At 57.8% G+C, this 18372-nt stretch overlaps 1 protein-coding gene across 2 annotated transcripts; it reads right to left on the bottom strand.

Annotated features, from left to right (window-relative positions):
* Window positions 1-2740: 2740 nt before the first annotated feature.
* Window positions 2741-10193, bottom strand: LOC144996328 (uncharacterized). 2 transcript variants are annotated; one of them, XM_078955721.1, is made up of 3 exons: window positions 3423-10193; window positions 3064-3333; window positions 2741-2969 (listed from the first exon to the last, which is right to left on the bottom strand). In XM_078955721.1, exon 1 carries the CDS (start codon window positions 10191-10193, stop codon window positions 6912-6914), a length of 3282 nt encoding a protein of 1093 aa, XP_078811847.1. In that variant the 3' UTR covers window positions 2741-2969; window positions 3064-3333; window positions 3423-6911. The 2 variants fall into 2 exon arrangements, with proteins under 2 accessions (XP_078811847.1, XP_078811846.1); XM_078955720.1 differs by having other exon boundaries at window positions 3064-10193.
* Window positions 10194-18372: the final 8179 nt, after the last annotated feature.

Here is an 18372-nt window from a genome sequence, read left to right as displayed (position 1 = left end):
ACGCCTCGGACGCTACGTTCAGAAAAAGCGAGCGGGATAGGTTCGCTGCCTCGGTCATGGAGCTGATCAGGAAGGAGTGCAGTTCGCTCGCTCGGCAGTTGCGCTGTTACAGCCAAAACCGGAAAGACGCCGATCCCGAGACGGCCCGCCGAGCGAAAGCCTGCGCCGAAATGGTGGACAGAGAGCCCTGGGAAGTGAACAAGATCCAGAAAGACTGGTACACCATGTGCAAACGCGACCAGTGCAACAAGGAAGACAAGGAAGCGCAAGCCCACGCCAAGGAGGTGAACGCGGCCGCCAAAGTGGCGTTCCTGAAGCTCAAAGTTTACTGCAACAAGCTCAAGAAACTGGGGATCAACGCAGCCCGCTTTGACGGTGACATGGGCGGCAGAAATCCCGCTTGCGGAGAGCCGGTCGAGCCAGGCGAGGGATGTAGACAGCCCCCGAACGACCGCTCGGAGCTTTTCAACCCCATCCCAGAGCCCGTCCCGGTTTCGACATGGATGAAAAACTTGTCCGTGTTGCTCCTGAGCTACCCTTGGTTGCACGACTCCTTGGGGTACCAGAGAGAGGCCGTGTGCAAGCTCCTGAACCTGGACAGCGCTCTCCTCGGCGAGGCGAACAGGGAACTCTTGAGAGAATGGGTGGCGTACAACCAGGGCACGGTCAACGAGCTCCGCAGGCGCGGCATCAAGGATCGCCTGAGCCGAGCGTTGATCCAATGCTTGGAGTCCCAATCCACGCAGAGGTGGAGCGACAAGGTGGCCCGGTCCTTCGCGGCACTCCAGCGCAAGGCGGCGTCCAGGCGGGTTCCCCGAAGGCACCTCTCCCCGCCGCCGCCAGTCAAGAAGCCCGAGAGGAGCTGCCGCCAGACCGTCGGCAGAGCTCGACGTCGGTTGTCCCCCTGGGCCGAGAGCGTCCGAGCCTCGCGGTCTCCGGCGACCAAGAGGAGAAAGGTCGGGCGCCGCCAGAGAAACAGTTTTTTACTGAGCGAAGCCGAGGAAGACAACGGCCTGGAACCTCTCAGCTCCGAAAGCGAGGAAGAGCCGGAGTATTTGAGCGACAGGGACACGGAGAGCTCTTCGGATTGCGACAAAAGCTCAGACGACTACGATCGCAGCGACAGTTTCATAGACGACGCATCGTCGTCCAGCGAAGAAGACATCGAGGCGGGAGAGGACAACGTCGCCAGGGCCAAGAGACGCGAGGACGGAGTTGACCGTCCGTACTGCGTGTCGCGACCTTCCTCGCCCAGTAGCGCGTACAGACAAAGAGCTGGCGAGGAAGCGGGCTCCAAGGCCAGGTGGAACGAGGACGGGGTCGGCCGTCCGTATTGCGGGTCGCAGCCGTCCTCGCCCTCGTGCAAAAGCGACCGGCGGGGCTACAAGCGCGCACTCAGCTCGGACAGCTCGGAGACGGAAGGCCCATGGGCGATGCGAGTCTCCACGAGGCCGAAAGGCAGAGGGTCGAAGTCGAGACCCTCGGTCGAGCAGGAAAAGAGGCCGGGGCTCGAAACCGTGCTCACGCAGCGACAACGCAAAGACACCGAAGACCACTCCAAGACTTACTCCAGCGGCCGCAAAGACGTAAGACGCCCAGAGGGAGGGCTGCAAAAATCAGCCTCCAGGAAACCGCTGCGTTTCTCTGGCGAGAAAGGCAGAGAGGTCGACGGTCGAGGTTCGAAAAGGTCCGGCGCTCGGATCGCTCGTTCGCGCTCCTCCAGTTCGGAGAGTCGAGGGTCCGCGTCTGAAGGCAGCGGTTGGGAATCCGAAGGGGCCGACCTTTCGGACAAATCGACCGCAGGCCTCAGTTCGCGCAGGGAGCGCGAGGCCAGGAGCTCTCTGAAGTCGACGGACCTGGGCAGGCGGTGCCAAACCGTCAGGTCTCGCGGCGAAAGGCGAGAGACCGACGGTCGAATTGTGACGTCGCCGGCAAAACCAAAGCCGATCACGCCGGTTAAACTGAGCTGTTCGCCGGGCAGCTCGGAAGCGAGCGACCCGCAGAGAAAGAGGAGCGCGGAGCGCGCGGGGTCTCACGCCGAGCACCCGCAGCTCACAGAGGACCCAGAACCCGCAGAGAACAGAGAGCCTGGAGCCGATTTGCTCGCAGGAGGGTTCGGAGAGGGACCCGGTCGCCTCTGCACCGATGGCAAGGACGAGCGCAAGGCGTCTCAGCGGCGGCTCTCGCAAGACGAAAGCGATGGAGAGGGAAGCGCCGCGTACACGGTGTGGATGTAGAAAAGGTCGAGGAGTGGCTAGCTCGAGCGGTGGGGGCGGACGAAGAAGACGAACCCGACTCGACCTCTTCGACCTCTCCGTTGCACTCCTGTCTTCAGCCAACCTTCGGACAGAACGCATTGGAGTCACGGTGGACAAAACTAGGGCTCTCGTTTGGGACATTAGTTCGATGCGACCGCAGACTGTCTGGTGCACCGCTTCTACATCCGTGGGATCTGTGTAATTATGTGTGATGAAATAAAAATCAAAGTAAGACGCTTTGCTTTGAGTGTTCTTTCTTTTTTTTTTTCTTGAGCGGTCTCACGGTAAAACTCTGCAGCTCCGATAAGCGTAGAACGTCACACTGCGTTGCAGCAACGCGGAAAGCGCCTCGAGGGCTACCAGAGTATACCTCTCCGCTTTTACATTTATTTTTTCTAAACATAACCTTTTCTGATCTAACTCTTCTTAGCACAGAAAATGAAAATTAAAAAAAAAATGAAGCAAACAAAATACAGACATCATTCAGAGTCTACACGAGGGTCTTTATTGTCACAATGATCAAATGAACACAGTCATGGGTTTGCATCGCCCTATGGCGCACTGGCAGAAAGACACATCGCGAATAAGACTACGCCCAGGCTGGAGCTTGTCTCCTGTTTCCACCTCGCGTTCTCCAGATCCAGAGAGCCGTGCAAACAGTCAGAGCCGCGACACCGATGGATATCATGACAAACAGTCCTCCTGAGAAGACTGAAAGAGAGCGGGGATAGAAACAGTCAACAAATGGGTCCAAAAACCAAATTAAAATATTGTTGTTTTTTTTTTAAAAAAAAACACCACTCGCCTCGCTTAACTTTCACGGTCGCTTTCTTGCTGCCTTTGCCAGAGACTACGGTGCAGACGTAAACCAAGCCTGCGTCCTCGGGCGACAGTAACAAGGAGCTGCGGATGTCGTAGAGCAGCTGCGAGGTCCGCCAGACGGCGGTCGTGGCGCTCAGAGTCCTGCCCGACGGAGGCTCGGTGGACCAGGTCAGCTCGGGTTCCGGGTAGATCCCCACCGAACTGCACACGGCGGTGTCGCCCACCTGCTCCAGGTGGACTTCGGTGACCGGAGCTGCTTTGAAACGAAGACAGAGCTCAGCTCAACCTGTTTTCTTCGAGGCCCAAGCGGCCCCCTCGAAAGGGACCGCCGGCCCCTCTCACCTTCAGCATCCCTCGTCGCATCATTGTCTCTTTCGTGAGTGGCCTGGGTGTCGTCCAATGTCCAGCTGGATGGAGGACGCTCCGTTGGCCGGGTCAGATCGGGTTCCGGATTGATCCCCTCATAACTGTAATTGAAGGCGTAGTCTGGGTCGTAATAGATGTCGTAGTACACCACCTCCTCGCTGACTTTTTGTGTGAGCGGTGAACAAAAAAAAAGAACTTTTAGTCAACGTCACGATACTGCATCTCAACCCGTAGTGTGGAATTCGCCATCCCCTGTTTTCGCTTTGCTCCAGCCGCGTTGCGCTGACTCTTTGGGTTATGACGATCGCGCTCGTACTCGGAACAATGTCAGCAAGCTTACAGAGCACTCACCCGCCACGCTCTGGGTCCGCGCGACAGTTAGAAGTAGCCACGGTAAGAATGGGAGCCCTGTCATGGTTTAGCTGCTCAGATGGCCGAGGCCCGATCGAGTAGGGTTGGGGTCGCGGAGTCTGCTGCGGGAGACGCAGAAGGACCTTTCGACCGTTGTCGTTCGCCGTCTGCTTCACTTTCGTCCGAAGGGACGCTCGCAGAGCCCGGTGAAGCAGCAGCAGACGTTCGTTGATTGAGGCAAACACTATTCCACTTTGCACCACTCGATCACACCCGAAGACCGTTCCGACACGTCACGCAGAATTCCCCGAAGGCAGGTCGCAAAGTCGGGTTACCCGGTGTCTTTTATAAATGGCAGAGGGGCGACAAGCTCACACCGTTGGAGGCAGACGAAGAAGACTCAACCCCTTTAACCTTTCCGTTGCACTCCTCTGTCTTCTATCTCCCTTCAGGCAGGGCCTATGGAGTCCCGGCGACCAGGGCCCTCGAAGACTCTCCGCTCGCACGGCGCACAGAGCTCTCGCATGATGACCTATTTGGAAGAGCTGGCCGACCACGTTGAAGTGCCTCGCTCGGGGGAGGCCTCCTCATCGAGTGGAAACCGAGACGTCGGGCTTGTGAGCGTCTACTCGCATCGTGGGCGTGCTGACGACGGGGCGAAGCGGACGAAGACCGAAAGCTTGTGCTTACGCTTCCACACTCCCTCGGTTGACGAGAGCACAGACTCTGACCTGTGCTCCGCTTCGACGGCTGTAATGCCCGATGCAGCATCTCAGTGTGATCACGTGTGATGAGATACAAAATAAAATCATGTCAGACGTTTGCCCTGTGTCTCTTTTCCTTGTCTGCACCGTCTGAAGCGATTGGCGCGTCAGGTTCGCGCTCGGAGGACCCGAGTGACCTCAAGCAGAATCTCTGGGGCCCTGCTAGGCGTAGCCACATTGTGCAAAGTGCCTCATAGCATTTTCTTGTCCTTTATATAGTTTTTGTCCTAACCACACTTTTTCAGCACTGAAAAGGATAATAACGAAAACAAAACAGAGACATCTTTCAGAGGTGGACTCTAGGGTCTTTATTGTTACGGCAATCAAACGAACACACACAAGGGTTCACGTAGCAAAAGTAAGCCTGTGAGGTTGGAACAATGCATGAGCAGGCAGATTGGAAAGGTCCGTCGCCGAGAGTCCCACGGTCAGGCAGGAGCGCATCTCCTGGTTCTCCCTAGCATGCTCCATATCCCGAGAGCCAGGCAAATTGCGAGAGCCGCGACACCGACGGGGATCAGGACATAGATCGTCAGAAGCTTTTGGAGTCTGCCTGAGGAAAACGAAAAGAAATAAGCCGTGAAAGCGAGAACAGATTGAGGATAGTGACGCATCTGCCGTTCGTGCATAATCTGAAGTCCAACAGTAGGTGCAAAAAAAAAAAAGAAACTAAACAAATGAACCACTTGCTTCGCACACCTTCCACCATCAAAGTTGCTTTCTTGCTGTGCTTGCCAGAGGTTACGACGCAGCTGTAAACCATGACAGCGTCCTCGTGCGACAGTAACAGGGAGCTGCGGATGTCGTAGAGCAGCAGCGAGGTCCGCCAGACGGCGGTCGTGGCGTTCAGAGCCCGACCGGACGGAGGCTCGGTGGACCAGGTTAGCTCGGGTTTCGGGTAGATCCCTTTCGAGCAGCAGACGACAGTGTCGTCCACCTCCTCCATGCGGACTTCGAGGACCTGAGCCGCTGCGAGAAACGAATCCTGAGCTCAGCGCAACCTGTTTGCTTGGCGGGCCAAGCGTTCCCTCTCGACAGTGACCGTCGGCCCCTCTCACCTTCAGCCTCTTTCGTCGCCCCATCGTCTCGTTCGCGAGTCGCCGCTGTGCGGTCACGGTCCGCGCCGACGTTCTCTGTTGTTGGACCGTGGTAGCCGCCCTTGTTGTGAAACGGCTGCGTGGACCACCGGGGGGTGGTCGCGGCGTTCAAAGTCCTGCTGGCCGTAGTGGGCTCCGTCGACCGAACCGGTTCGCGTTCCCGGCTGATCCCCTCCGAACTGTCGAGGACCGGAGCCGCTGCGAGACAAACTAGAATTTAGAGCCGCATTTTCGCTAAACGGTCACCTAAGTCACTCACCGCTCCTACCTTGCACGTTGACGTTGACATAAGTGTATCGCTCATTCTTACGGGTTGTAACGTAGCAGGTGTATCTTCCCTGATCGTGAAGCTGCACCCAGGACAACCGTAGTGAGGCATTACCTTTAGAGACCTGATCCGAGAACAAGGAACCTCTGCCCTTGACATTCCTGAACTGAGGGTTCGCTTTGTAATATGAAAGAAAGGGGTTGCCCTCGTTATCCTTAATCCAGTGCACTATCGGACCGTCTCCTCTCTGAAAACTGCAGGGTAAGATGCAGGTTTCCATGATGAGACAGGTGATGTTGGTGTCTGTAACAACGTGACAGCGACACAAAAAAAGAAAGCATAAAAAAAATTTAGCCGGCAACCCTCCCGAGTCCTTCTGCGACTTTGTAACCTGACTACACAGACTCATCGAATAGTCACGGCCTGCCTCTCAAAACACAGGCTCATCGATCGTACTCGTGCTAGGAACAGTATCAGCAAGCCTACAGAGGACTCACCCGCTGCGCTCAAGGTCCATGTGAGAGTCAGAAGTAGCCACGGTCCGAATGGGAGACCTCTCATGGTTTTTTTTTTTCTGACGGGATACACGAAAGTATCTGTCAGCAGTCCGAAAGGGAACGCGAGATTTTAATAAGAACTGGCGGGCCCTAGTACCACTGGAGCCAACGGACGGTTACACTACCGTACCCCGTACCCCCGGTGGAGCGAGTGCACAGTTTATCTCACCTCTGAAAATAAAGGAGAACCAGACACCTGAACACAATACATTTTATTTTCACTCGACGATACAACAAAAAAACAAACAATGTGTAGGTCCCTCGAAGGACACCTGAAAACAATCAAACAAACGTGAAAAAGTCAAGTAAAAGTACAGAAACAAAGCCAGCCGAAGCAGATCTCAGTGTAGCGTAGCCGTGTCTCTGGGACATTCATCGACACACATACATGAGCATGTACGCTGGGCCTCTGATCGAAGGGCTCCTCACTAGCACCGCAGGTGAGTGGAGACGATGAGGGGCGAAAGTCTGGCAAAGAGGTCGACCAGCGAGCTCTCGGAGGCGCCGTTACCGCACAGGCGTACGAGGGCGATGACGATCCTGTAATAAACTTTGGTGAGTTCGGGCACGGGGCTCCGTGCTGCGTGTTTGGAGATCATTACGACGGGGGCCCATTTCAATAGACCCAAGGCGACCCGAGGGTCTGCGTCGTGAGTGTAGCACCTGCCGTCTCGGGACAGCTGCACTCTGTCGGGGCTCAGTAGGTCGACCCCCGCAACGTCGCGCAGCCCGGCCCTGCTGAGGTCCACGGTCAGCGGGGCTCTCGTGCAGTTGAACGCGACCACTTCGACCTTGTGGCTCTCGAACACTCTGACCTTCAGTCTCAGCGTCAGGTTTCGTATCAGGGAAGAAAGCGACTTGGAATCAGATGGAGGCCCCGGCAACGTCTGTTTTCCCCTTCGCGGCGGAGGGTTGCCGAACACCAGCAGGCCGAGCCCGCGGCCCGACTCGTATTTCGTCCCCGTGAGGCTCGGCTCGGCCCGCCAAGTGGACCTCTCGGCCGTGTACTCCTCGAACGCGAAGTAGGCGCTGTCCAGGGTGAGCCTGCTGGGTACGACGGGTCTCCCCCGGCCCGCTCTCTCACTCAGGATCCCCAGGGCCCCGCCGAGGATCCCGACGGGGTCCCTTGAGGAGAGGAGGCTTATGGAATCCGCCTCGCGAAAGCCGCATCTGCCCAAAACCTCGATACAGAACGTGAGCAGGCCCTCGTTTCCCACCCCGAAAAAAGGACCACCGCGACCAAAGTGCTTGGCGAGGTAAGCCACCGGGTCGATCAGCGCGCAGCCTCGGCAGATCAGCAAGTCGTCCAGATTTAACGCGCGCGTGGGGAGCTTCTCTGCCTCCAAGGCCTGGTGAAGTGTCAGGAGCACCTGAGCGGCGAAGGCGTCAGCGGAGAAAGGCGCGTTCTCGAGAGTCCACTCGGATGCTTTCTTGCAGTCAGCGAACATGGGAGCGTACTGGAACACCACAACGCCGTCGCAGCTCTCCGAGCTCCTGCACAGGCCTCGGATCGGGCCCGCGAACAAGTCCGGTCGCTGCTCCGTGACAGCAATCGAGAGCTCGACGACGTGCTCTCTGAACCTCTCGGCGTCCTCCGGAGATGCCTGGGTGAGGATGGCCATCTTTGTGTCGACCTCTCCCTCGCAGCATCCGCTTTTGCCTTTCACGATGACCCGGGGACCTCCCGCGGGCGAGCTGGCCGAAGCGGAGCACGGGTCTGGCTCTGGAGACCCGATCCGCATCCGCGCGAAGGTGAGTCTCTCCGGAGACCGCCCGACACGGCCCGAGTCTTCCTTGGCGACCTGGGATGAAGCGCTGGCCTTTCTCGAGTACCACACGTAAGGCTGTATGTAACCCGGAGCCAGTCTTATCACGTCGACCCCGTAGAAGATCTTACTCTCGGATCGGAATGTGGTAGCGAGAGAAGAGGTGTCTGGCACCCGGAAGGCGGGGGGTTCGCAGTCCTCGCAAGCCACCGCGTCACAGGCTCTGTAGCAGCCGGCGCCGATGTTCGTCGGGATCTCCCTCGCCGGAACCGAGACGGCATCCGCGCCCAGGTCCCGATACCTCGGGAGTTCGAGCAGCTCAGACGCCGACCACCTTTCCTGGGGGAACAACGTGACGCACGCCGCCCCGATGGCGACGAACTCCGGATCTGGGCCCGCTCGACCGGACGCCCTCGCGGCCGCGGCTTCCAGCTTCTTCGCGACGTCTCTAGTCCGCGGCCTCGAGCGGAATTGCCGCCGCAGCTCCATGGCGTCCAAGCTCTTCATGTAATACGAATCGAAGGCGGCTTCCGAGGTAGGCTCGTACGTGCCTAGCAGCTCGGACAAATTCCGCGCGTAGGTCCTGCTGCAAAAACCTTCCCGCTGACCGGACGCCCTGTGGCCGATCAGGGGCGCGCCGCTGTACAGCTCCCAGATCATGCAGTACCAGCTGAACACGTCCGCCTGAGTGTCGGACTCCAGGCACCACAGCACCTCGGGAGCTCTGTTCGCACGGGTGCCCCTGGGCTGATCGGGAGTGGAGAAGTTGCACGCGGTGCCAAAGTCGCTGATCTTGAACACCAGTGGCAGGGGCCTCCTGCTTTCGGCGCGACACACCAGGACGTTTCTGTGCGTGATGTCCCTGTGCTGGATGGCTCTCGACCGCAGGTGGTCCAGGGCGCGCAGAACGTCCAGTTCGACCAGGGGCACGTACCTCGTCTCGGTCCCCATGTGCGCCGAAAACTCGTGCAGGGAGCACGCCGCCTCCTCCATCAGGGATACGACCCTGCCACCCAAAGGGTACCCGGGGGCCTCGCACCACAAGCCCCCGAATGTCCGCAGCACGTTCGGGTGCTTGATGGAGGCTCCGATCAGGACCTCCTCCATCTGGGTCGCGACGTGCGCATAGCGCTTGAACTCGTCCTCCACCACGGGCAGGCTCCAGTTCAGCATCTCGGGGAAGAGGTTGACCTTGGCAACCAGCCCCTCCTCGATGCGCACCGTGACGCCGAACCCGCCGCGGCCCAGCACGGACTTCCCGTCGCGAAGCAGGGACTCGAGGTCGACCGCCGTCGCGGACGCCGTCTCCGGGACGGCGCGTAACGTCCATTTTTCGGACGAGCGGGTGGGCGCCTCTGGCTCGCTACGCCGTCCGAAACTGTCAGCTGTCACAATCGGCGTCGTTGGAGGCACGGTGTCGTACCTCTCTGGTCTCAGGCTCCTCAGCACGGGAGCGCTCCCCTGCTCCTTGGGTCTTATTGAGCACTCGCAGCCCCGGGCAACGCGGCGAGCGACATACTCGAAGCCTCCCGCGCCCAAGATCGCGTTTGCGGCCGCGCACAAGGACCTCACCCCGTCGTTTTTCTGAGATGGGGCGTTTCGCCCTACAGTCGAAAACAGGACCAGAGACCCGTCGCGACCCAGGAACCAGGTCCTCTCTACGCACACCACCAAACGCTCCGTGGTCTCTCGGACGCGAGGTTTCGCGTCCACGCTGCATATCTCTACCTTGTCCGTGTCCACGCCGCACAGCCCGCACAGTCTCGTGAGCCAGGCGACGAGGTTTTCTCCTCCCCGGCGAGGTTCGCACAGATCGACGCTTTTAGCTCCCAGCCACTCCAGCGCTCCAGGAGCGTCGCTGCAACAAAGAGTCTTAACATGATACAAGCGGTGCTCTCCCAGCAGTCCGAGAAGCCTCCGAGTGCACCGTCCGCTGTCCTCCATGCTTTGCGCGCCCGAAGGGGGCTCTCGGTCAGTTTATAAAATGAACTCAGAAATGAGACAGAAAATCGCGTTTTCTCCCCACGCCTCGGTAGCCCTTTTCGAGTGCCTGATAGTGGCAGGGGCGCCCGCCACTGGCCTGCTGCAGAACGAAGTGGTCAGCAAGCACAGACCCACGCTTCAAAAGAGCCTCGAGCTTCTGAGGGACATGTGGACGAGGTCTGACGCGCTGCACGTGTGTCAGGACGACCTGATCTCGCTCCATCGGATGGAGTGCGAGAGCGCCGGGCACGCCGGCGCTAAGGTCCCGAAATGCATCGCTGTGGACCATCGCAAGTTGTCCAGGTACTACGTGTACCTGCTGTTTCGCTACAGCGTGAGCTTCGCATCGTCCGAACGAGGGGGCTTCATTTACAACAGGTTTCGAGCGTGGGGTGCTGGCGCCGGAGCGGTCGAACCCCTGAGAGACATCCCCCACGCTTGGTTGCCTCCGTTCCAGTCGCCCGCCCCGTCAGCTCCTCCGGAGGAATCTGACTTTGCGCAGCCTTCTCGAGCGGGCAAGCTCCGGGCGCAGACGAGAGGGCCCGGTCGTCACGCCGAAAGGGTTGACCCGAGCGAAGCTGTGGAAAGCGGATGGCGTGAAGCGGACGAATCGAGGTTTGACAGAACAGAGCGAGGGAGAGTGCCTGTTCGCAACGGATGTCGCTCGAGTGCGAAGGAGTTCTCCTCGACAAGGCACGGTCAGGGAAGGGAGGTGAAACAAGGCGGCAGGGGCTACCGCGAAGACAGCGATCGTGACTCGACAGTCAACAGCGGGCAGGAATGTTGAAGTGGCGACCGGATTTGTAGATTTATTGCCCTCTGCTGTCTGTTATGTATGGAAAAAAAATGAAATAAAATAACATTTCTGTGCACTCTCCTCGGTTCGTCTCTACGGATTTGTAGATTTATTGCCCTCTGCTGTCTGTTATGTATGGAAAAAAATGAAATAAAATAACATTTCTGTGCACTCTCCTCGGTTCGTCTCTACTTCTTACACTTTCCGCGCTGCCTGGCCGTTATGGCAGGTAGGATGCAACGTCTGTTTGAGCAGATCTCTTCTGCACACAGAAAATACGGTGGAAGGGGCACATGAGCTTTCTCAAGGTCTAGGGACATACTTTACCTCTCTGACTAAAAGCCTCCATGCTTGTCCAACAGTGCACACCTTTATGTTGCGTGTGTTTTTGTGTGCTTGTCTTTTGTGCATGTGTGTCTGTGTGCAACTTGCTCCTCTGTATTCAATCGAGTTAAAGATAGGGTCGAGACAGAAAAAAAAAAATCAGTCAAGGAGCAACACCCCAGTCAAGGAGTCTTTATTTTGTAATGGAACACAGGAACGTAGAATTCAATTCAAACAAAACCAGGTTCACATCGTTTGGTAAAACGAGTGCACAGCCCGTGACTGTAAAACTAGGGTTTTCTGGGCTCATCCTCGTCAGACGTGCTGTCGACGTATATGTCTCCCGTGCGCCTGAAATGTGACTTGGCTTGGGCGAGTCGCATCTTCTTGCTGGTGAATCTTGAGGTTATGGGCCTCGTGCCGCGATCCACGCATGCCGGCTCAGATTTCTCGGGTTGAGCTGGCGCGCTCGTGGATTCCGTTGCTCCCGTCTGCGTGGTGCGATCGTAATAGATCCTGCCGTGCTTACTCTGGTAGTAATTGCGACGGTACTTTGCGCGCCAGAAGACGCAGTTGCAGCATTCGCAGTCGATTTCATGGTTCCCGAAACCCCAAAGGTGGGCCGGGAAAATTTCTTTGTCGTCGTAGGACTCCACGCTTTCTCCGCCAGACTCCAGCTCGCTGCTGTCGCTCCCGGACTGACGAGACTCTTTGATCCGTTTTTTCAAGTAAGCCATCATGGCCCGATCGTTGTCAGAATCTGACTCGGAATCCTCCACGCTGGCCTGCGGCCCTTCGGGCGAGGTCCCAGTATTGGTCCCGATGGTCCGGCGTCTTGGGACAAACCGCCGTCCTGCGTTGACTTCCTCATCCGAGTCGACGTCCATGCTGCCTGTGAGAAAATTGGATTTTCTAGAAAGGACTGTTTTAATAAAAACGTTCGGTTGGTTCGTTCCCTTCAGTTTCCTGCACACAGAAATGAATGAATAAGACTCAGAGACAATACATAGCTACAGTGAAGATTTACCCCGCACAAAACAGCACAGATTTGTACGCAGGGTTACAGACAGAGGAACATGATCTCAAAGTCTGAACAAAGACACTCATAAAAAGGTTCGGTTTATATACCTAGCATTTACTTATTCAGAAGATGGTCCGAGGGTCTATGGTGTGAAAAACCCACCCACATGCTGTTGCAGGCTAGACACTCGAAGGTCATAAAGCTTCAAGTGCCAGATCTCTCTGATGTTCTCATAGACATTTGCCAGAGCACAAACACCAGGACACACAAAAAAGTGAAAAAGGGAGGATGAGGAGAAACTGGGACAACAATATCTCTGCTGTGCTGTCTTAGGATGTAATATAATTTTGAGATGATAATACTGAATCAAGTTTAAACCATTTGTGTAGTAAAAGGTAAAAGTGAATGTAATAAAAGTAAAGATTGAGTTTCTAACTATTCTGTTTCTAATTATTCCTAACACTGCATGTCTCTGAATTCCTGGCTGTTTGCAAGACGATAGGAGGAGAGAAGCCAGCCCCTCCGCTTAAATATTTAACAGGCACACCTTTCCTAAGAAACCTCTTCCCCCACCCACACCCTTTCAGGGGCAGGCACTTGACAGGCTCTGCAGATGAGAGCAAACCTGTTGCACTGTCTCTGTTGTACCTTGTATCTCTGTCGCTTGGAAAGTTTCTAAGTAGTATTCTTTTTGTTTTGTTTTGTTTTTTGTTTCGTTTTCCTCATTTGCTTCTCTCGAGTTTCCAGACCGAAACACTCTCTTCGTTAGAATGGACATCACCCCGGTATCTGGAGGGAGCGCTGGGAGCGACTCGGACTCGGATGTCATGTACATCGAATCTGCCCCGGGGAACAAAATGACCTTCGATCCGGTGAGGGGAGCGACGCTGCTCGACCTGGCTGCGTACGTTGTGGCAGCTCCTGAGAAGCCGAGAGCTCTGTGCCGCGGGCCGAATTTTTTACCCGTGCCTCTGGGACGGCCCTGCGCGACGGTGCCGGTGATGGGAGACGGCAACTGTTTCTTCAGGGCCGTCAGCTACTTGGTCTGCGGCAGGGACGACTACCACTACAAGATCAGAAGCTGGTGCGTCAGGGAAATGAGTTCGAATAAAGAAAAATACAGAGATTTGCTGCGCTCGCAGTACTCGAGCGTGGAGCAGTACATTCTCGAAAGGAGGCCGAAGGATCGGGGTGTCTGGGCCACCGAGGTGGAAATCGCAGCGCTGGCCAACGGCTGGGACGTGAACGTGTACACGCACAACCACGGAGGGTGGGTAGTCTACAGTCCGGACGGCAGGCCTCGGTCGAACGAGCTGCCCGGGATATACGTGCAGAACCAGTTGGGCCACTACGAACCCATCGTGTGCGTGAAGGACCCGAGCGGCTCGGGTTGCTACGGGTTCTGCCGCCACACCTTTGTCGGCGAGTGCCGTCAGGCAGTCTCAGAGCCGCTCCGCTGCATCGCGAGAGGGCTCCGGGATTCAAAGTTCGCCACGTCTCAGAAACCCGGAGAGGCGGACGAAGAGAAAGTAGGGGAAGGGAGGAAAGAAAAAGAAGAGGAAGAATATGAAGATGTAGAAATGGATAAAGAAGAAGAGTGTATCATCAACGGGGAGGATGGCTCCCAGCTGCTCGTACCTAGCACCATGTTCTCGAGGAGAGCAGTTGAAGTGAACATGGAAGAGCTCTACTCTGACTCTGACACGCTCGTCCAGAACTGGTTGAGCGTCATGCGTTCTTGGAAGGGTTTCCTGAACTGGCTGGACGATCGCTGGTGGGGCTCCGTGTCTCGAGATGACATAGCTACGTTCTTGAGGAGCGAGAAGGGGCGATGCGCCGTCGTGGTCTCGGAGCCCCTGGAGCCGAAGATCGGAGCGCTGTGCTCCGTGACGAAGCAGGGCAGTTCGGACGCAGTGCTGACGACGGAGATCGCGATGGAAAGGGGACTTTACGTGTGCAAGGAGCTCAAGGGCTACTACGATGACCCGAGGGACATCGTGCTGCTACTGGGATGCGAGCGAACGGTGGCTCGCAAGCCCTCCAACGTGACGTCCTCGCAACGGAGCTTTTTCGCCGACGCGAGGATACCAGAGCGGCTGCACAGGCTGATACGAGGCCCCATGGGCAAGGTTTGGTGGGGTACGTACACCAACTTGGCCCAAGTGCCAAAGCTGACGTATCCCCTCACGGCTCTGCAGCGACAGAGGAGGCCGAGCGCCATGATCGCGCTGACGGACGTGAAGGAAGAAAGGGGTCCCGGGTACTTGTTCGAAATCATGTACTTGAGCAAACGAAACGGGGGCTACGGACTGCTCATCAACAAGTGCAAGGTCGTGTTCGGCATCCGTGGGTTTACCGTGGTGTGCGGACCGAGGGACAAAAAGTGCCTCGCTTATCACATGGACATGGAGGCCCTGGTGTACGGGCTCAGCCGGCTAAAAAGGCTGATTTTTCTTTCCAAGTGAATGTCTGCACATGATATTAGACAATTGTGCTGTCACCTTCACCTTTAGATGCCTCCGTGGGTCAGCTCTGCCCAGCGCGAGAGGCTGCGTTATTTTTTTTTCTCGTTTTCTTTTCTCTGTCCATGTGGTTGTGTGCACAAAATAAATGAGTGCGTGAGACCAAACATTCTTTCTGTCTTTGATTTTTATTGTCACCTTGGCGTTTAGAGCACAGTGCAACCGGTAACACACAATAAAGCATAACCCTCAAATAAACCACGGGACACACTTAGTCGTTGTCAAAATTGCACAAATCCACTGTGGTGAGGTGGCGTTTCTTAGAGCAGAAGTCCAAGGGGAATCGTCTGAGCAAGGCGTCGCAGCCGAGCCGAGTCACGGCCGTGTGCATGTCCAGCAGGTCCTGTGGGCAGTCGGTGCCTCGGTGCCGTGCCTTCACGTTGCTGTACACGTCCAGCACGCTCTGACCGTACAGCAGTGTGAGAGTGAGGGATCCCGTCACGTGTCCCACCTTCTCCGCGGGGCTCTCGACCAGCACCTTCAGACCGGGCTCGTGTTTGTCGACCGCCACGAAATTGCCGGCCTGGTCGCTCAACGTGTCATACAGGGAAACGACAAAGTTTATCAGCGGGTTGGGAAACAGTTCCACTTCTCTGTTGCCCCGTTTCAAATAACGCCCGACCCCCGAGTTTGCAAACGCGGCCTGGATCGCTCGGTCCACGAGGCTCGTGTTGTCTTCGTACGCAGTCCTGAGGAGCGAAATCACACTCCTGTACGTTTGAGACTTCGGACTCGTCGAGCCCGACCGCTCGGGCACGCACACGTAGCCATCGACGCACAAGGGCAACGACAGGGACGGGTAGCCGGGCTGGGTCACGATGACCGTCGCCTCACATTGTCCTTTGCACAGCTCGCAGGCGTAGGTGAAGTGTTCCGAGGACAAACAGCCTTTCATTGCTTCGAGGGAGCGCCTCGCCCCATCCGAGGCTCGCACCCCGCCCGACATCATGAAGGCCAGAACGTTCAAGAGAGCCTGTCTGTTGTCGTCGTCGTGCGTGGACGGCGTGCGGCAAAAAGGATCAGTGTCTGTCCCCGCCGCCCTGATCCGGACATCCTTTCCGTTCAACTCCACTTCCCACGCGGACGAGAGTCTCGAGGGGTCGTTGGTGACCACCCTGCTCTTGGCGTAGTTGAGCACCGCAAACTTTGCCGGTATCCTTTCGAAGGTGTCTCTCTTGTACGCCCGCAAGCTCATCTGTTCGATCACAAACATGGGGCTGCATCCCTCGAAAGGCGAGATGAGATCCCGCAGGTCGACGGCGAACAGGAGGGGCTGTTTCGACACGCTGTCCTTAGCCACGTCGTGACAAAAGACGTAGGTCTTCTGACTGAAGGCCATCTCGTCCGCTCCTGGTCGCTCGCTCGCTCGGGGTCCTCCGCACCTCGGTTCAGTTAGTCTGCCCAGTTCACGTCCCCGGACCGCGACCCGTTTGCCGCTCGGGCGCCGTCCCCTTTCTCAACGGAGCCACCAGGCTTCGTTGATGCAACGCCCCAGCTTCCTCTTACCGTTGTCTCCGTACACACTGCGCAGGAGCGTCCGGCCCGACACCTTGTTTGCGCACAGGTCTCTGAAAAAGTCTTTGCAACCGGCGCAGTGATACGTGACTCCCGCGGTCCCTCCGAGAGAGGCCCTGTCGCGGGCCGTCCTTTTCTGTCCCGTTGGCGGCGCTGGACGCACGAGCCACTTTTTGCTCTTGAAGTCCTCTATCCAGGCTCTCAGGGCATCGGGGTCTTCTGTCGTGTACGGCATGATGCGCAGCGTCGAATCGGGCTCCCTGGCGACGAAAGAGGAAAACGCGTCGGGCGATCTCACGTGCAGCGCGAGCAACGTCTGGTAGAGAAGCCCCGCGAGGTCCACCAGGGCCCTCTCCGAGGCTTCGCTCTTCGAGATGGACAGCGATCCCTCCGAGCCGGCGAGGCCCGCGTCGACCAACAGGCACGTCGGCAGGCGGAGGGCTATGCGCTCGCCCGAGAGCCCTTCGCCTTCGTCCGAGGTTCCCACGCGCACGACGCCTTCGCGAGTCAGCAAGGCCAGCGAGCGGCCGAGCTCTCCGATCAGGCCGGCGTACACCTCGCGGGGCACCAGCGCGAGATCTTCCTCCAGGACCCTGCGACAGGCTTCCAGTTTGTCCCCCGTGAGGCGAGGCGCAGCCCGACGGAGAGCCCTCAGGCGCTCAAGCTCGCGGAGGCCGCACGCCGGCTCCATGTGTTCCGGACAGACGTTCATCAGCGCGTTGAACGCGGCCGTAGCTCTGCTCAGGCGCTCTCGGACGGCGGAGAATGACAGGATCAGGTGCCTCCTGCAGTCTGCCAGGATCTCAAGCTCGTCCGCGCCGCTCCCGTACATGCGTCGCGGAAGGCAGTAGTCCACGATGCAGTGGGCCACCAGCTTCCCGGATCGGCCGACGAGCTCGCGGTCTGCCTTGTGCGCCGTCAAGACCCTGGCGTCGGCGAAGCACTGGCTCTGAGGCTGACAGGGGTGAGGGACCAAACGGCCCGCCGAGGCGCTCCGGGCGCCGGCTTCGCCGTCGCCGCCTCGGGCGTGTTTGTCCGAGAGGCAGGCGAGGGACCCTCCGAACATCGCGGTCGTGCACCCCGAGGTGGCCTGCAGGTTGAGCGGGTACCTGTAGAAGGTGGCTTCGATGGGGCTGCACTTGTAGAACTCCTCGCACTCCACGGGTTTCACAGAGAGCCCGGTTATCCTCTGCAGCCACGTGCGGACGATCTCCACGTACGTCGTCTTCACGCCGGACTTGCTCGCTTTGAAACGTTCCAGAGTCTGTTGGCTGAAGTGCTTGTTTTTCGCCGATTTGACGAGGGCGCTCCACGGAAAGAAGCCCGCTCCCATCTTGGACGCGATGAACTCGGAGGCTCGGCACGCGAGCAGGTCCCTGAGCACTCCGTGTCTGCTCGAGAACAGGTGGTTCATGCAGTACGCTCCGTCCTTGTACAGGGCTCTCGCCGTGACGACGCCGGAACCCGGCCTCGCCAACGCGACGGAGACGGCCGAAAATCCGCCGTCCAGTTCCAGCTCCGTTACGCGCAGCACCCTGTGGCCTACGAGGAGGGCTTGCGCTCGATCCAGCTGCTCCCACCGCCCGCGGCCGTCCACGGTGAGCTCGCTCTCCGGGTACAGCACGAGGTCCCCCTCCGATAGCCGATGCCACGGTAGGGTGGAGAAGCAGGAGAGTCCGTGGGGCTCCAGCTTGACGCAGTCTCCCCTCATGACGCAGGCCACGAAAGTGTCCGCGACGGCGGAATCGCAGGGCGAGCGCAGGCTTTTTACAGCGGAGAGTCCTCTGATCTTGACCGTCGAGGAGGACATGCGGCCCCTCCCATCAAGGTTGTGAGTGAGAGACACGTAGCTCTTCTTCGCCACGTGGCAGTACACCGAGCTGCTGTACTCGTATTCCAGCTTCACCCGCCGGTCCTTCACGAAGGGCCTCGTCACGTCCAGGAGGCTCCGGGAGTCCAGAG

The sequence above is a fragment of the Oryzias latipes genome, chromosome 12 (genome assembly GCF_053564925.1).
Source record: "Oryzias latipes strain Hd-rR chromosome 12, Olatipes_Hd-rR_3.1".
Taxonomy (NCBI): Eukaryota; Metazoa; Chordata; class Actinopteri; order Beloniformes; family Adrianichthyidae; genus Oryzias; species Oryzias latipes.
This window is presented reverse-complemented; position numbering and strand designations above follow the sequence as displayed.

Coding starts and splice junctions, on each gene's coding strand:
- LOC144996328 (XM_078955720.1), bottom strand. CDS start 10,193: ATGGAGGACAGCGGACGGTGCACTCGGAGGCTTCTCGGACTGCTGGGA.